Source organism: Schistocerca gregaria, chromosome 11 (genome assembly GCF_023897955.1).
Source record: "Schistocerca gregaria isolate iqSchGreg1 chromosome 11, iqSchGreg1.2, whole genome shotgun sequence".
In the NCBI taxonomy this organism is placed as follows: Eukaryota; Metazoa; Arthropoda; class Insecta; order Orthoptera; family Acrididae; genus Schistocerca; species Schistocerca gregaria.
Window position 1 is genome coordinate 83,772,708 of NC_064930.1, and position 16,561 is coordinate 83,789,268.

General features: G+C 44.0%; 1 protein-coding gene across 1 annotated transcript in view; it reads left to right on the forward strand.

The window, feature by feature from the left end:
* Nucleotides 1-16,561, forward strand: part of LOC126295328 (adenylate cyclase type 6) — a 2,630,635-nt gene that overhangs the window by 1,312,830 nt on the left and 1,301,244 nt on the right. The window contains exon 5 of the mRNA XM_049987795.1: nucleotides 8,829-9,080. Coding sequence (XP_049843752.1) covers nucleotides 8,829-9,080 — 252 coding nt within the window. The remainder of the gene's footprint in view (nucleotides 1-8,828; nucleotides 9,081-16,561) is intronic.

The window sequence follows — 16,561 nt, forward strand, 5'->3', positions numbered from 1 at the left end:
TTTTAGGTTATGTTAACCAGTTATTGAACTGGCAAAACATGTACTTTTAGTCATTTGGTGATAATATGCTATACTCATGTTCCAAGGTAATTTGTAATAGGCGTTTACAATATGGCAGCAGAGATAACAGTGTAGAAATGTTCCTGTTGTGATCTTCAGTCCGAGGACTGGTCTGATGCAGCCCTCCATGCTACCCTATCCTGTGCAAGCTGCTTCATCTCCCAGTACCTACTGCAACCTTGCAACCTACATCCTTATGAATCTGCTTATTATATCCATCACTTGGTCTCCCTCCACGATTTTTACCCCCCCCCCCCCCCCATCCCCCCCACACGTCCTTCGAATAGTAAACTCACGATCCGTTGATGTCTTAGGATGTGTCATATCAACCGATCCCTTCTTTTGGTGAAATTGTTCAGCAAGTTTCTTGTCTCCCCAGTTCTGCCCAGTGTCCCCTCACTAAACATCTAAACTACATTCCTTTGCAGAACCACGTTGCACCACACTTCGAAGTGATTATATAAAAGAGGAGAAATGTTCTTACCAAACGCCTCGAAAATTACTTGACCGATTTACTTCAAACTTGTTGGCCGATTTACTACAAACTTGTGCATTCACATGAAACAATGAAGAAAATTAATGAAAAATTAAATGCCTAGCACGCGGAAATCTTGGTAAACTAAATATCGATAGACACATATACCGACAGAGTCCAAGCCAGTACGCCTTCACACTTTCATTTAAAACTGCAAACTCTAGTGTACTTCTATTCCAAATCACTGCTCCACTAACTGTCTTCGTCCTCCTGCTTCACTTAAAAAAAGCTCAGATTATTTTTAATCTCGCTGCGCACAGGACATGTACTGGTTTACTATAAATTGTTACATCTTACAAAGGTTCACAATACCAATATTTTCTCGAACTACAATTTAACATAACAAAATACATTCATACAGGGTGTTTCAAAAATGTCCGGTATATTTGAGACGGCAACACAAACTAAACGAGCAGCGATAGAAATACACCGTTTGTTGCAATATGCTTGGGACAACAGTACATTTTCAGGCGGACAAACTTTCGAAATTCAGTAGTTACAATTGTCAACAACAGATGGCGCTGCGGTCTGGGAAACTCTATAGTACGATACTTTCCACATATCCACCTTGCGTAGCAATAATATGGCGTAGTCTCTGGATGAAATTACCCGAAACCTGTGACAACGTGTCTGGCGGAATGGCTTCACATGCAGATGAGATGTACTGCTTCAGCTGTTCAATTGTTTCTGGATTCTGGCGGTACACCTGGTCTTTCAAGTGTCCCCACAGAAAGAAGTCACAGGGGTTCATGTCTGGCGAATAGGGAGGCCAATCCACGCCGCCTCCTGTATGTTTCGGATAGCCCAAAGCAATCACACCATCATCGAAATATTCATTCAGGAAATTAAAGACGTCGGACATGCGATGTGGCCGGGACCATCTTGCATAAACCACGAGGTGTTCGCAGTGTCGTCTAAGGTAGTTTGTACCGCCACAAATTCACGAAGAATGTCAAGATAGCGTGACGCAGTAATCGTTTCGGATCTGAAAAATGGGCCAATTATTCCTTTTGAAGAAATGGCGGTCCAGACCAGTACTTTTTGAGGATGCAGGGACGATGGGACTGCAACATGGGGCTTTTCGGTTCCCAATATGCGCCAGTTCTGTTTATTGACGAAGCCGTCCAGGTAAAAATAAGCTTCGTCAGTAAACCAAATGCTGCCCACATGCATATCGCCGTCATCAATCCTGTGCACTATATCGTTAGCGAATGTCTCTCGTGCAGCAATGGTAGCGGCGCTGAGGGGTTGCCGCGTTTGAATTTTGTATGGCGCATGAGACGATACGTGGACGTTGGCATCATTTGGACCGCAGTTGCAACATGGCGAATGGAAACCCGAGGCCGCTGTTGGATCACCTGCTGCACTAGCTGCACGTTGCCCTCTGTGGTTGCCGTACGCGGTCGCCCTGCCTTTCCAGCACGTTCATCCATCACGTTCCCAGTCCGTTGAAATTTTTCAAACAGATCCTTTATTGTATCGCTTTTCGGTCCTGTGGTTACATTAAACCTCCGTTGAAAACTTTGTCTTGTTGCAACAACACTGTGTTCTAGGCGGTGGAATTCCAACACCAGAAAAATCCTCTGTTCTAAGGAATAAACCATGTTGTCCACAGCACACTTGCACGTTGTGAACTGCACACGCTTACAGCAGGAAGACGACGTACAGAATGGCGCACCCACAGACTGCGTTGTCTTCTATATGTTTCACATCACTTGCAGCGCCATCTGTTGTTGAAAATTGTAACTACTGTAATTTCGAAAGTTTGACCGCCTGAAAATGTACTGTTGTCCCAAGCATATTGCAACAAACGGTGTATTTCTATCGCTGCTCGTTTAGTTTTTATTGCCGTTTCAAATATACCGGTCATTTTTGAAACACCCTGTAAACATGTGTTTATACGCATGTATAGAAGAATAGACGCTGTTGACGATCCGCTGCAGTACGAAATGCTTCGAAATTAATTCATTGACAAGGAATTCCATGAAATCAGCTGTTTTAAATATAGATCTACTACGCAATAGTGACATATAAAAATTTATGCCAGTCCGGGACTCAATCCCGGATTTCCCACTTACCGGGAGCGTTCGTATTAGAAACTTCGGCTATCCGTGCACGGTCCCCAGACCGACCGAAACGTCTGTATGTCACACTGTGTACATCATTTTATCGTAGTCCGCTAAATTCTACTGCGATGAAAAGAGGTAAACAGTGTGCCATATGGAAGTTTGGGCGCTCGTGCACGGATAGCCGAAGTTTTTAAAGCGAGCTCTCCCGATAAGTGGGATATAAGGGTTCAAATCCTGGTCAGGCAGATATTTTCGTATGTCACTACTGCGTTACAGATGATGGAAGGAATTCGCAGTCAGCGAAGTAATTTGGAAAGTCACATGTGTATTAACAAAAATGGGTTAATGTGGATAGTGTTTTTTCTAAGAGTCGTCAGGCGTATTTACTCTGGTGTTTGGGCAGTTATGTGCAAATCGATTCTGCAGTGGAGCCAATCTGAACAAATACTGCTCACCTGGGCTTCCACGTGCGACCATTGTCGACAGAATGCGCCAGTCTGTTTGTCGTTAACATGAAATTATTTTTCAAGTGAAACTTTATGTACTCATTCGATAGAGCGGTCCCAGATTACTCTAGTGCGGTATTCGCTTTACCGATGTGTCTTAGCAGAAACAGTAAAACTCGAAGAGTAACCAGTGTCCAGGCAGAAGTAGCACCTCCCTGGCCCACAATGACTATTACCGCTATGAACCAGCACTGCTCAGTCGCTGTTGGAGTCCCAGTTACTCTTCTCTCTTCTTCCTGCGTTATGCCCTCGCTATTAACACGTACTGATAACACGAATATCGCACTGGACTGATTTCGGACCGCTCAATCGAACTGGCATATAAAAATACACTTCAAAAATATATATTTTTTTCGACCGGTAAACAAACCAACCTTTGCTTAGACACTGGGCGTCACATGAAAGATATGCTGTATGTCAGTTCTTTGGAGAACTCCACCTTCACATTGTTGTTGTCTTCAGTCCTGAGACTGGTTTGATGCAGCTCTCCATGCTACTCTATCCTGTGCAAGCTTCTTCATCTCCCAGTACCTACTGCAACCTACATCCTTCTGAATCTGCTTAGTGTATTAATCTCTTGGTCTCCCTCTACGAATTTTACCCTTCTTCTGGTCAAGTTGTGCCACAAACTTCTCTTCTCCCCAATCCTATTCAATACCTCCTCATTACTTACGTGATCTATCCACCTTATCTTCAGCATTCTTCTGTAGCACCACATTTCGAAAGCTTCTATTCTCTTCTTGTCCAAACTAGTTATCGTCCATGTTTCACTTCCATACATGGCTACACTACATACAAATACTTTCAGAAATGACTTCCTGACACTTAAATCTATACTCGATGTTAACAAATTTCTCTTCTTCAGAAACGCTTTCCTTGCCATTGCCAGTCTACATTTTATATCCTCTCTACTTCGACCATCATCTGTTATTTTACTTCCTAAATAGCAAAACTCTTTTACTACTTTAAATGTCTCATTTACTAATCTAATTCCCTCAACATCACTCGATTTAATTTGACTACATTCCATTATCGTCGTTTTGCTTCTGTTGATGTTCATCTTACATCCTCCTTTCAAGACACTGTCCATTCCGTTCAACTGCTCTTCCAAGTCCTTTGCCGTCTGACAAAATTACAATGTCATCGGCGAACCTAAAAGTTTTTATTTCTTCTCCATGAATTTTAATACCTACTCCGAATTTTTCTTTTGTTTCCTTTACTGCTTGCTCAATATACAGATTGAATAACATCGGGGAGAGGCTACAACCCTGACTCACTCCTTTTCCAACCACTGCCTCCCTTTCATGCCCATCGACTCTTATGACTGCCATCTGGTTTCTGTACAAATTTAAATAGCCTTCCGCTCCCTGTATTTTACCCCTCCCACCTTCAGAATTTGAAAGAGAGTATTCCAGTCAACATTGTCAAAAGCTTTCTCTAAGTCTACAGATGCTACAAACGTAGGTTTGCCCTTCCTTAATCTTTCTTCTAAGATAAGTCGGAAGGTCAGTATTGCCTCACGTGTTCCAACATTTCTACGGAATCCAAACTGATCCTCCCCGAGGTCCGCATCTACCAGTTTTTCCATTCGTCTGTAAAGAATCCGCGTTAGTATTTTGCAGCTGTGACTTATTAAACTGATAGTTCTGTAATTTTCACACCTATCAGCACCTGCTTTCTTTGAGATTGGAGTTATTATATTCTTCTTGAAGTCTGAGGGTATTTCGCCTGTCTCATACATCTTGCTCACCAGCTGGTAGAGTTTTGTCATGACTGGCTCTCCCAAGGACGTCAGTAGTTCTAATGGAATGTTGTCTACTCCGGGGGCCTTGTTTCGACTCTGGTCTTTCAGTGCTCTGTCAAACTCTTCACGCGGTATCTTATCTCCCATTTCGTCTTCATCTACATCCTCTTCCATTTCCATAATATTGTCCTCAAGTACATCGCCCTTGTATAAACGTTCTATATACTCCTTCCACCTTTCTGCCTTCCCTTCTTTACTTAGAACTGGGTTGCCGACTTGATATTCATACACGTGGTTTTCTTCTCTCCAAAGGTCTCTTTAATTTTCCTGTAGGCAGTATCTATCTTACCCCTAGTGAGATAAGCTTCTACATCCTTTCATTTGTCCTCTAGCCATCCCTGCTTAGCCATTTTGCACTTCCTGTCGATCTCATTTTGAGACGTTTGTGTTCCTTTTTGCCTGCTTCATTTACAGCATTTTTATATTTTTTTCCTTTCATCAATTAAATTTAATATTTCTTCTGTTACCCATGGATTTCTAGCAGCCCTCGTCTTTTTACCTACTTTATCCTCTGCTGCCTTCGCTACTTCATCCTTCAGAGCTACCCATTCTTCTTCTACTGTGTTTCTTTCCCCCATTCCTGTCAATTGTTCCCTTATGCTCTCCTTGAAACTCTGTACAACCTCTGGTTCTTTCAGCTTATCCAGACCCTATGTCCTTAAATTCCCACCTTTTTGCAGTTTCTTCAGTTTTAACCTACAGGTCATATCCAATAGATTGTGGTCAGAGTCCACATCTGCCCCTGGAAATGTCCTACAATTTAAAACCTGATTCCTAAATCTCTGTCTTACCATTATATAATCTATCTGATACCTTTTAGTATCTCCAGGATATGATTCTTAAACCAAGTGTTAGCTATGGTTAATTTATGCTCTGTGCAAAATTCTACCAGACGACTTTCTCTTTCATTTCTTAGCCACAATCCATAATCACCTACTATGTTTCCTTCTCTCCCTTTTCCTACACTCGAATTCCAATCACCCATGACTATTAAATTTTTGTCTCCCTTCACTACCTGAATAATTTCTTTTATCTCATCATACATTTCATCATCATCTGCAGAGGTAGTTGGCATATAAACTTGTACTACTGTAGTAGGCATGGGCTTTGTGTCTATCTTGGCCACAATAATGCGTTCACTATGCTGTTTGTAGTAGCTTACCCGCACTCCTATTTTTTATTCATTATTAAACCTACTCCTGCATTACCCCTATTTGATTTTGTTTTTATTACCCTGTATTTAACCAACCAAAAGTCTTGTTCCTCCTTCCACCTAACTTCACTAATTCCCACTATATCTAACATTAACCTATCCATTTCCCTTTTTAAATTGTCTAACCTACCTGCCCTATTAAGGGATCTGACATTCCACGCTCCGATCCGTAGAACGCCAGTTTTCTTTCTCCTGATAACGACATCCTCCTGAGTAGTCCCCGCCCGGAGATCCGAATGGGGGACTGTTTTACCTCCGGAATATTTTACCCAAGAGGACGCCATCATCATTTAATCATACAGTAAAGCTGCATGTCCTCGGGAAAAATTACGGCTGTAGTTTCCCCTTGCTTTCAGCCGTTCGCAGTACCAGCACAGCAAGGCCGTTTTGGTTATTGTTACAAGGCCAGCTCAGTCAATCATCCAGACTGTTGCCCCTGCAACTACTGAAAAGGCTGCTGCCCGTCTTCAGGAATCACAAGTTTGTCTGGCCTCTCATCAGATACCCTTCCATTGTGGTTGTACCTACGGTACGGCCATTTGTATCGCAGAGGCACGCAAGCCTCCCCACCAACGGCAAGGTCCATGGTTCATGGGAGGGGGGGGGGGGCCCTTCACATTGAAAAACTAAATTGCAAAGACCTACCAAAACACCAGAGAAAATGCGTCTGCCGACTGTTAGCATGGACACACAATATATTAAAAACGCTTTTAACTCAAGACAAATGGAGTTAATCATAGGATATCGTCTAATCAGAGCAGATAATTACACATTAATAAGCTTTCGCCGGCCGCGGTGGTCTCGCAGCTAAGGCGCTCAGTCCGGAACCGCGTGACTGCTACGGTCTGTGGTTCGAATCCTGCCTCGGGCATGGATGTGTGTGATGTCCTTAGGTTAGTTAGGTTTAAGTAGTTCTAAGTTCTAGGGGACTGATGACCACAGATGTTAAGTCCCATAGTGCTCAGAGCCATTTTTTGAATAAGCTTTCCATCCTAGTGTTGACCAGATGACACGTTTAACCGCTGGCGCGCTGCCAAGATTGGATTGCGTAAGAAGTTCGGTGGGTTGCGTCAGCCGCCTTCGTAAGCGTAACATGCTGTTGCATCCTTGAGGCCCCGGTTCTAGATGTACCCTTGTCCGGTTCTCGGCTACGCTATAGATCAGTTTGCATAAAAACAATTTATTTATGAAAATATACAGTACAATCACCAACAAACTGTACATATTCACATACTCCTTTACCTTTCACCGAACTGAATACAGACTCATTTACAGATATTTTCCTCCTATTACGAGTATACAAAGACAAAGCAGAAGTTGACATATAAGCAGATTTACCAAAGTCTTTATTAGCAAGTTCGGCCATATGATAGGTGCGAAATGTAATAATGTCTCTGTCAACGAAACTTTCGAGTCCAGGAACACTTGGTACTCCTGTACCCCCACGTACAATGGCTACAGTAAACCATCCGTTACCATGACCAAATGAATCATTAATATCTAAACTAAAATTAAGTCGGCATACACAGAAAACAGAAGGTCCGTCCAGCAAGGCTTGAGCAGCAACACATTTGACTGGAATATGATTCTTCTTGTCTCCAGATGTTGTAGCAAATTCGATGTTCTCGATAGTTTTGTAGACTGTCAATCGAGAAATTTGAAAGTGATCTAGAACCAAAGACTTTATTTGCAGTGTAACTGGATGATGATGCTGTTTTTTTTAATAAAATGCAGATCTTTCTCCAATATTTTGAGTTGTTGTTGTCAATTATTCATAAATCCGCTGATTCATTATTTCCACATTTTTCAAATATGCACTACAGTGTCATTGGCAGGTGGCAGATCTGTTCTATTAGGGACAGCTCTGTTCCAACAATTACGATTCTTACTGTGGATCACTGTATTTTTTCCATCACTGAAGAACCGGCTGCGTCATCAGTTTCTCCACTGTCCATAATTGCTGCAGCAGCTTTAGCTTCAGAATAGCTTTAATCATGAAAATGACTTACATCACCAGAATGAGATTTTCACTCTGTAGCAGAGTGTGCGCTGATATGAAAGTTGAAACTGTGTGCCGAGCAGAGACTCGAACTCGAGACCTAGACAAGGATTCCGAATTCGTGTCTGCGTCTGCCACACAGTATTAATCTGCCAGAATGACTTACGTCACTTTCACAACTCATATCTTGTGACAATGCTTTTCTGGCTCTGAGCACTATGGTCATTAGTCCCTAGAACTTAGAACTACTTAAACCTAGCTAACCTAAGGACATCACACACATCCATGCTCAAGGCAGAATTCGAACCTGCGACCGTAGTGGTCTCGCGGCTCCAGACTGCAGCACCTAGTATCGCACGGCCACTTCGGCCGGCAATCCTTTTCTCATTGCATCTTCCATGAGTAAAATTTCACTCCTACGGACCATTTTTACAGAAATAAACTTTACATTCAGGGACAGAACATTTACACAATATGTACATCAGGGTGATGGGCACCCTCCGAGAAGTATTTATATCAAACTAATTACTAACTCTCATTCAGTACTGAATTTACATTGGACTCTGTATGTGCAGTCGCACATGCACAGTAAGAAATAAAAAAATGCCGACATGAGAGGGGTTCGTCGCTTTCTGTTCCCAGTTGGGGCTGCCCCGTGCCGCGTCCATCAAGGAGGAGGAGGAGGGCAGCGGGAAGGGCACCGCCAGCGGCACGGAGGGCGAGGAGAGGCCGGAGGACGAGGAGCAGGAGGGCAAGGAGGACGTGGAGAGCCTGCTGCTGGCCACCTCGGCCTCTGGCCGCGGGGGCTCCACCCGCAGGAGCCGCAGCCGCGCCGCCGTCCTCAGGCTGCTGCTGGCGCGCATCTGCCGCTCGCACCGCTTCAAGAACCTCCAGGTGCGTGGCCGTGTCTCTCTGTCCAAAGTGATTCCACAGCAGTCTTCAGATCTAGCTAACACTCGGTTCTGGCCTAACAGGATAGGCAGTGAATTTCCTGTAGGCTTCACTGGTATCCAAGAAGCTCCAGGTGCATGGCTGTGTCTCTCTGTCCAAAGTGTTTCCACAGCTGTCTTGAGATCTAGCTAACACTCGGTCCTGGCCTAACAAGATGGGCACTGAATTTCCTGTAGGTTTCAGTGGTATCCAAGAACCTCCAGGTGCGTGTCTCTGTCCAAAGTGTTTCCACAGCTGTCTTGAGATCTAGGTAACACTCGGTCCTGGCCTAACAAGATGGGCAGTGAATTTCCTGTATGTTTCACGGGTATCCAAGAAACTCCAGGTGCGTGACCGTGTCTCTCTGTCCAAAGTGTTTCCACAGCTGTCTTGAGATCTATCTAAAACTCGGTCCTGGCCTAACGAGATGGGCAGCCACTTTCCTGTAGGACTCTCGGGTATCCAAGAACCTCCAGGTGCGTGGCCGTGTCTCTCTGTCCAAAGTGTTTCCACAGCTTTCTTGAGATCTAGCTAACACTGAGTCCTGGCCTAACAAGAAGGGCAGTAATTTTCCTGTAGGTTTCTCTGGTATCCAAGAACCTCCATGTGCGTGGCAGTGTCTCTCTGTCCAAAGTGTTTCCACAGCTGTCTAGAGATCTAGCTTACACTCGATCCTGGCCTAACGAGATGGGCAGTGGATTTCGTGTAAGTTTCACTGGTATTCAAGAACCTCCAGGTGTGTGGCCATGTCTCTCTGTACAAAGTGTTTCCACAGCTGTCTTCAGATCTAGTTAACACTCGGTCCTGGCCTAACAGGATGGGCAGTGAATTTCCTGTAGGTTTCACTGGTATGCAAGAACCTCCAGGGGCGTAGCCGTGTCTCTCTGTCCAAAGTGTTTCCATAGCTGTCTTCAGATCTAGCTAACACTCGGTCCTGGCCTAACAGGATGGGCAGTGAATTTCCTGTAGGTTTCATTGGTATGCAAGAACCTCAAGATGCGTGTCCGTGTCACTCTGTCCAAAGTGTTTCCACAGCTGTCTTCAGATCTAGCTAACACTCGGTCCATGCCTAACAAGATGGGCAGTGAATTTCCTGTAGGTTTCAGTGGTATCCAAGAACCTCCAGGTGCGTGTCTCTGTCCAAAGTGTTTCCACAGCTATCTAGAGATCTAGCTAATACTCGGTCCTGGCCTATCAAGATGGGCAGTGAATTTCCTGTAGATTTCACGGGTATCCAAGAACCTCCAGGTGCGTGGTCGTGTCTCTCTGTCCAAAGTGTTTCCACAGCTTTATTGAGATCTAGCTAACACTCGGTCCTGGCCTAACAAGATGGGCAGCGATTTTCCTGTAGGTTTCACTGGTATCCAAGAACCTCTAGGTTCGTGGCCGTGTCTCTCTGTCCAAAGTGTTCCCACAGCTGTCTTGAGATCTAGCTAAGACTTGGTCCTGGCCTAACGAGATGGGCAGTCAGTTTCCTGTAGGACTCTCGGGTATCCAAGAACCTCCAGGTGCGTGGCCGTGTCTCTCTGTAGAAAGTGTTTCCACAGCTTTCTTGAGATCTAGCTAACACTCAGTCCTGGCCTAACAAGAAGGGCAGTAATTTTCCTGTAGGTTTCTCTGGTATCCAAGAACCTCCATGTGCGTGGCCGTGTCTCTCTGTCCAAAGTGTTTCCATAGCTGTCTAGAGATCTAGCTTACACTCGGTCCTGGCCTAACAAGATGGTCAGTGAATTTCCTGTAGGTTTCACTGGTATCCAAGAACCTCCAGGTGCGTGTCACTGTCCAAAGTGTTTCCACATCTGTCTTGAGATCTAGCTAACACTCGATCCTGGCCTAACAAGATGGGCAGTGAATTTCGTGTAAGTTTCACTGGTATCCAAGAACCTCCAGGTGCGTGGCCATGTCTCTCTGTCCAAAGTGTTTACACAGCTGTCTTGAGATCTAGTTAACATTCGGTCCTGGTCTAACAAGGTGGGCAGTGAATTCCCTGTAGGTTTCACTGGTATTTAAGAGCCTCCAGGTGCGTGGCCGTATCTCTCTGTACAAAGTGTTTCCACAGCTGTCTTCAGATCTAGTTAACACTCGGTCCTGGCCTAACAGGATGGGCAGTGAATTTCCTGTAGGTTTCACTGGTATGCAAGAACCTAAAGGTGTGTGTCTCTGTCCAAAGTTTTTATACAGATGTCTTGAAATCTAGCTAACACTCGGTCCTGTCCTAACAAGATGGGCAGTGAATTTCCTGTAGGTTTCACGGGTATGCAAGAACCTCCAGGTGCGTGGCCATGTCTCTCTGTCCAAAGTGTTTCCACAGCTGTCTTGAGTTCTAGCTAACACTTGGTCCAGGCGTAACATGATGGGCAGTGAATTTCCTGTAGGTTTCACTGGTATCCAAGGACCTCCAGGTGCGTGGCCGTGTCTCTCTTTCATAAGTGTTTCCACAGCTGTCTTCAGATCTAGCTAACACTCGGTCCTGGCCTAACAAGATGGGCAGTGAATTTCGTGTAGGTTTCACTGGTATCCAAGAACCTCCAGGTGCGTGGTCATGTCTCTGTGTCCAAAGTGTTCCCACAGCTGTCTTGAGATCTAGGTAACACTTGGTACTGGCCTAATGAGATGGGACTCAGTGGTATCCAAGAGTGCTACAGGGTCTCGGTAGAATTCTTGGCAGAGGGTACCACGATTACCAACACTATTTGAAAATTTGCAATTCCTGACATCGTTCCCAGGACAGTGGGCAGTCTGGAAGTATGACAAGTGTTCTCACCATTTCAAGAAATCCCAGTTGGGTCCCTATGCCCAAAGTGTTTCTGACCCATGAGCTGTATGTAATGCTGACCCATTGGCTCAGATGTCAAAAAATGAATTTCCTATGGGCTTCACTAGTATGTAAGGGCCCACTGGGGCCTCATAGGTTACACTGCTGCTATAGGGCGGTAGATAATCTTGGCTCTTACCAGCACTGTCTGAAAACACGCAATCCCTGACATCATTGGCAGGCTGACAAACACTTTAGGAATGTGAAAACGTTCCCACCTCTACATGAAATTCCTGGTTGCTCTTGTTGTCAGATGTGTTGTTCCCATGGGATGTGGGTAATGCTAACTCATAGTCTGATGTGTCAAAAACTGCCATAGCTCCATTAGTATCCAAGACAGGGTCTCAATGAGCTCTTGTAAGAGAGCACAACATTGCCAAAAACACTGAAAATACACTATCCTTGGTATCATTCCTGTGGAAACAGGCCGTCTCTGGCAGTATGAAATGTGCTCCCACTACTTCAAGAGCCTCCAGCTGCATTTTTCTCCTCAAAGTGTTTGTACTGATTTCATGAGATCTAGGTGAAATTGGGCTGTGGTGCGTTTTGTTGGTCAATAAATTTCCCAGGGACTTCAGTTGTGCCCGAAAACCCTATGGAGCCGTGATGCAGCTTCTGGTAAAAAGTATCAAATCCCAGAATGAGAAAATAACCAATCCATAACATCATTCCGTTGCAAAAAGGCAGTCTCTGCCAGTATGTGAAATTTTTCACTGCTTCAAGAACCTCCAGGTTCATTTCTATGCTCAATCTGTTTTTACTGATTTCATGGAATCTAGTTAAATCTCAGCCTTGGAGTTTGGTGTCAAGCAATGATTTTCGCAATGGCTTCATTTATATCAGAAAAGCCTTACAGATTTCCCAGGGACTTCAATTGTGCTCGAAAACCTTATGGAGCCGTGATGCAGCTTCTGAATGACACCATCCATTTACCCAAACCATACGATTATTCAAAATATGCAACCCCTGGCATCATTTCCAGAGTAATGCTAAATCTGTCATCTTAATCGCATCAGAACCAACAGTGGGAGATGCGCTGACTCCTTACACAGATGGGGTAAACTTCCTTCGGCCGCTTGCGACTGTGGCGCTGAGAGACAGACGGTCAAACACATCGTGCAGAAATGCCCACTAAGGGCATACGAGGGCGACCCACAGGATTTCCTAGTGGCGACCCAAGTGGCAATCGATCATATACTATCTAAGCGGGTCGTTTGTTTGAGATTGCTCTTCTGTTAGTGTAAATATACAATTGGTGGTATCCTTATATGCAAACTGTTATTTAGTGCTCTGTTTATACATATGCGATTCTTTTCTTTTTAAATTGTGTTGTTTCGTTAATTTTTTTACTGTGGTGTTATGAGCCATACGCTAAATAAATAAATAATAAATCTGTCAGTATGACAAAATTTCTTATCACTTCAACAAACTCCAGGTGGATCTCCTCGCGCACAGCGTACTTAATGATTCCGTGGGATGTTGGAAAATCTGATCCCAATCTTACGTGTCAGGTGTCAGAAAAATGACTTTCTCACGCACTTCACTAGTATCTGATAGCGCTACAGAGCCTCATTGAACACTTGGCAGAAAGTGCGCCATTATCCAAGAAACTAAAAATACCCCATCATTAGCACCATTCCCTGGAGAACAAAACTCCCTGGCAGTATTGGAAGTGCTCCCACTGCTTCTAGAGCCAGGGTTGCTGACCAGTCGATAACTTCACCACACTTGCACTTCGTCGTCAGACAGGAAACAACGTCCACATTTGGTTCTTCAGCTAGCCAAAGATGTGAAAATCACATGGTGATTCATCCAGATGATGTTGCAGTGATTCCCAAGCGAATCACTGAAGTACAGCCTTCGTCCAATTGGCAGAGTGTGAGAGGAATCGTGCAGCGGGCTGATTCTGAACGACAGTACTACGAGAGCCCGATGACAAATGGCAAAGCCAACTGTGGGAACACCACACATCTGTCCCGCAAATGAAATCCAAAGCTGTTTACGCAAGTTGCAGGATAATACCCGCCTCCAATCGGATGAAGGGTACGCTTCAGCGATTTGGTTGGGAAGCGTTGCAACCTCGTCTGTATGGCTCAGATCGTTCACTTTGCGATTTTCACATCTTTGGCTAACTGAAGACAGACAAGGATGGACATCGGTTTCAGTCGGACGAGGAAATGCAAGACTGGGTCAGGTTTTGTATCCGACAAAGGCCAACAGCATTCTACCCATCAGTGGGATACATGTTATAACGTGTGTCATGATTACGTTTGAATGGGTTGGGTTGGGTTGTTTGGGTGAAGAGACAAAACTGTGAGGTCATCGGTCTCATTGGATTAGGGACGAATGGGGAAGGAAATCGGCCGTCCCCTTTCAAAGGAACCATCCCGGCATTTGCCTGAAGCTATTTAGGGAAATCACGGAAAATCTACATCAGGATGGTCGGACAGGGGTTGAACCGTCGTCCTCCTGAATGCGAGTCCAGTGTGCTTAAACGAATGCGAGTCCAGTGTGCTTAACAACTGCGCCACCTCGTTCGGTTTACTTTTGAATGGAACCACATCATTAACCCATTGTGGCGGGTGTTCAGTTCTCATTTCACTGCATATTATATTGTACAGTTATTTGTCCCACATACTACAATCGGACAATATTTGGTCTCTTGGCCGATTTATGCATAACACCTCTCACCTATTTATGCCCAAGTGCCAACCGTCTGCAGGCGTTCGAGACTTTCGCTACAGTTCCTGGCGTTGTGACTCTCCTATAGATCACAACAGAGCCATAGTCTCCAGAGTTATCAAGTAGATCATTAACATAAATTGTAAATAGTAGCGTACCTGAGAAACTCTCCTGGCGTAGTTGTTGTTCTCTTCATTCCAAAGGCTGGTACTCTATCCTGTGCAAGACTCTCGATCTCTCCCGACCTGCATCCTTGAGAATCCGCTTACTTCATTCATCTCTTGGTTTCCCTCTACAAATTTTTCCCCTACACTTCCCTCCAGTACTAAATTGGTGTTTTCTCAGAACGTGTCCTATCAACCGATCCCTTCTTTTAATCAAGTTGTCCAACAAACATCCTGTACACCTCAATTATATTCAGTACGTCCTCATTAGTTACGCGATTTACGCATCTAATCTTCATCATTCTTGTGTAGCGCCACATTTCAGAAGTTCCTACACTCTTCTTGTCTGAACTGTTTATCGTCCACGTTTCTCTTGCTTCAGAAAAAACATTCAAATACTTAAATCTATATTTATTTATAACAAATTTCTCTTCTTGACGAACGCCTTTCTTCTCGTTGCTGGTCTATATTTTACATCCTATCTTCTTTGGCCACCGTCAGTTATTTTACTGGTGAAATAGAAAAACTCATTTACTGCTTTTAATGTCTCCTTTCCTAATGTGGTTACCTCAGCGTCACCTCACTTAATTCGACTACAGTCTATTATCCAAAAGCTTCTCTTGATGCTCATCTTATGTCCCCCTTTGAAGACACCTTCCATTCCAGTCAGCTGTTCTTCCAAGTCCTTTCTTGTCTCTGACAGAATTAGTGACATCGGCAAACCTCACAGCTTCTATTTCCTCCGTCTGGACTTTAATTATTACTTCAAATTTTTCTTCGGTATCCTATACTGCCTGCTCATTGTACATATTGAATAACATCGGGTTAGGCTACAACCAGTGCTTTCTTTTCATACCCCTTGACTCATAATTGCCGTCTTTTTTCTGTTCAAGTTGTAAATAGTCTTTCGCTCCCTGTTTTATACCTTCACTACCCTGAGAATTTCAAAGAGGGTATTCCAGTGAACATCGTCAAAACCTTTCTATAAAATTGCTATTAACGTAGGTTTGCCCTTCCTTTGCCTATTTTCTAAGATAAGTCGTAGGGTTACTACTGCCTCGCTTGTTCCCTCAACCAAGCTGATCTTACCTGAGGTCGACCTCTACCAGATTTTCGATTCTTCTCTAAAGAATTACTGTTACTGTTTTGTAGCCATGAGTTACTGAATTAATATTTCGGTAATCTTCACAACTGTCAGCACCTGCTCTCTTTGGAATTCGAATTATTATATTCTTCTTGAATTATGACGGTATTTCGTCTGTCTCACACATATTGCAAGCCAGGTGGAATGGTTTCGTCATACTTGGCTTTCCCAAGGATACGAGTAGCTCTGACGGAATTTCGTCTACTCAAGGGGCCTTGTTTTGATACAGGTACTTCAGTACTCTGTCAAGTTCTTGCAAGTATCGTATCTCTCATCTCATCTTCAGCTGAGTCGTCTTCCCTTTCCATAATAATGCGTTAAGGTACGGTTCTCTTGTATGGTCCTTCTATATATATTCTATATATTTCTTCCATCTTTCACCTTCTTCTCCTTTCCTTGTAATGGTATTCTATCTGCGCTCTTCTTTCTACAAAAGCCTCTTTAATATCATTGTATGCAGTGCCTATTCCACAGCTAGTGAAATATGCTTCTAAACTCGTACGTTTACCCTCGACCGATTTGAATTTCCCTTTTCCTCCCTCATTTGCTGGATTTTTGTATTTTCTCCTTTCGTCAACTAATTTTAATGTCCGCTGTGATGTCCAACGATTTCTATTTCGTCGTCTGCTGGCTTCACTCA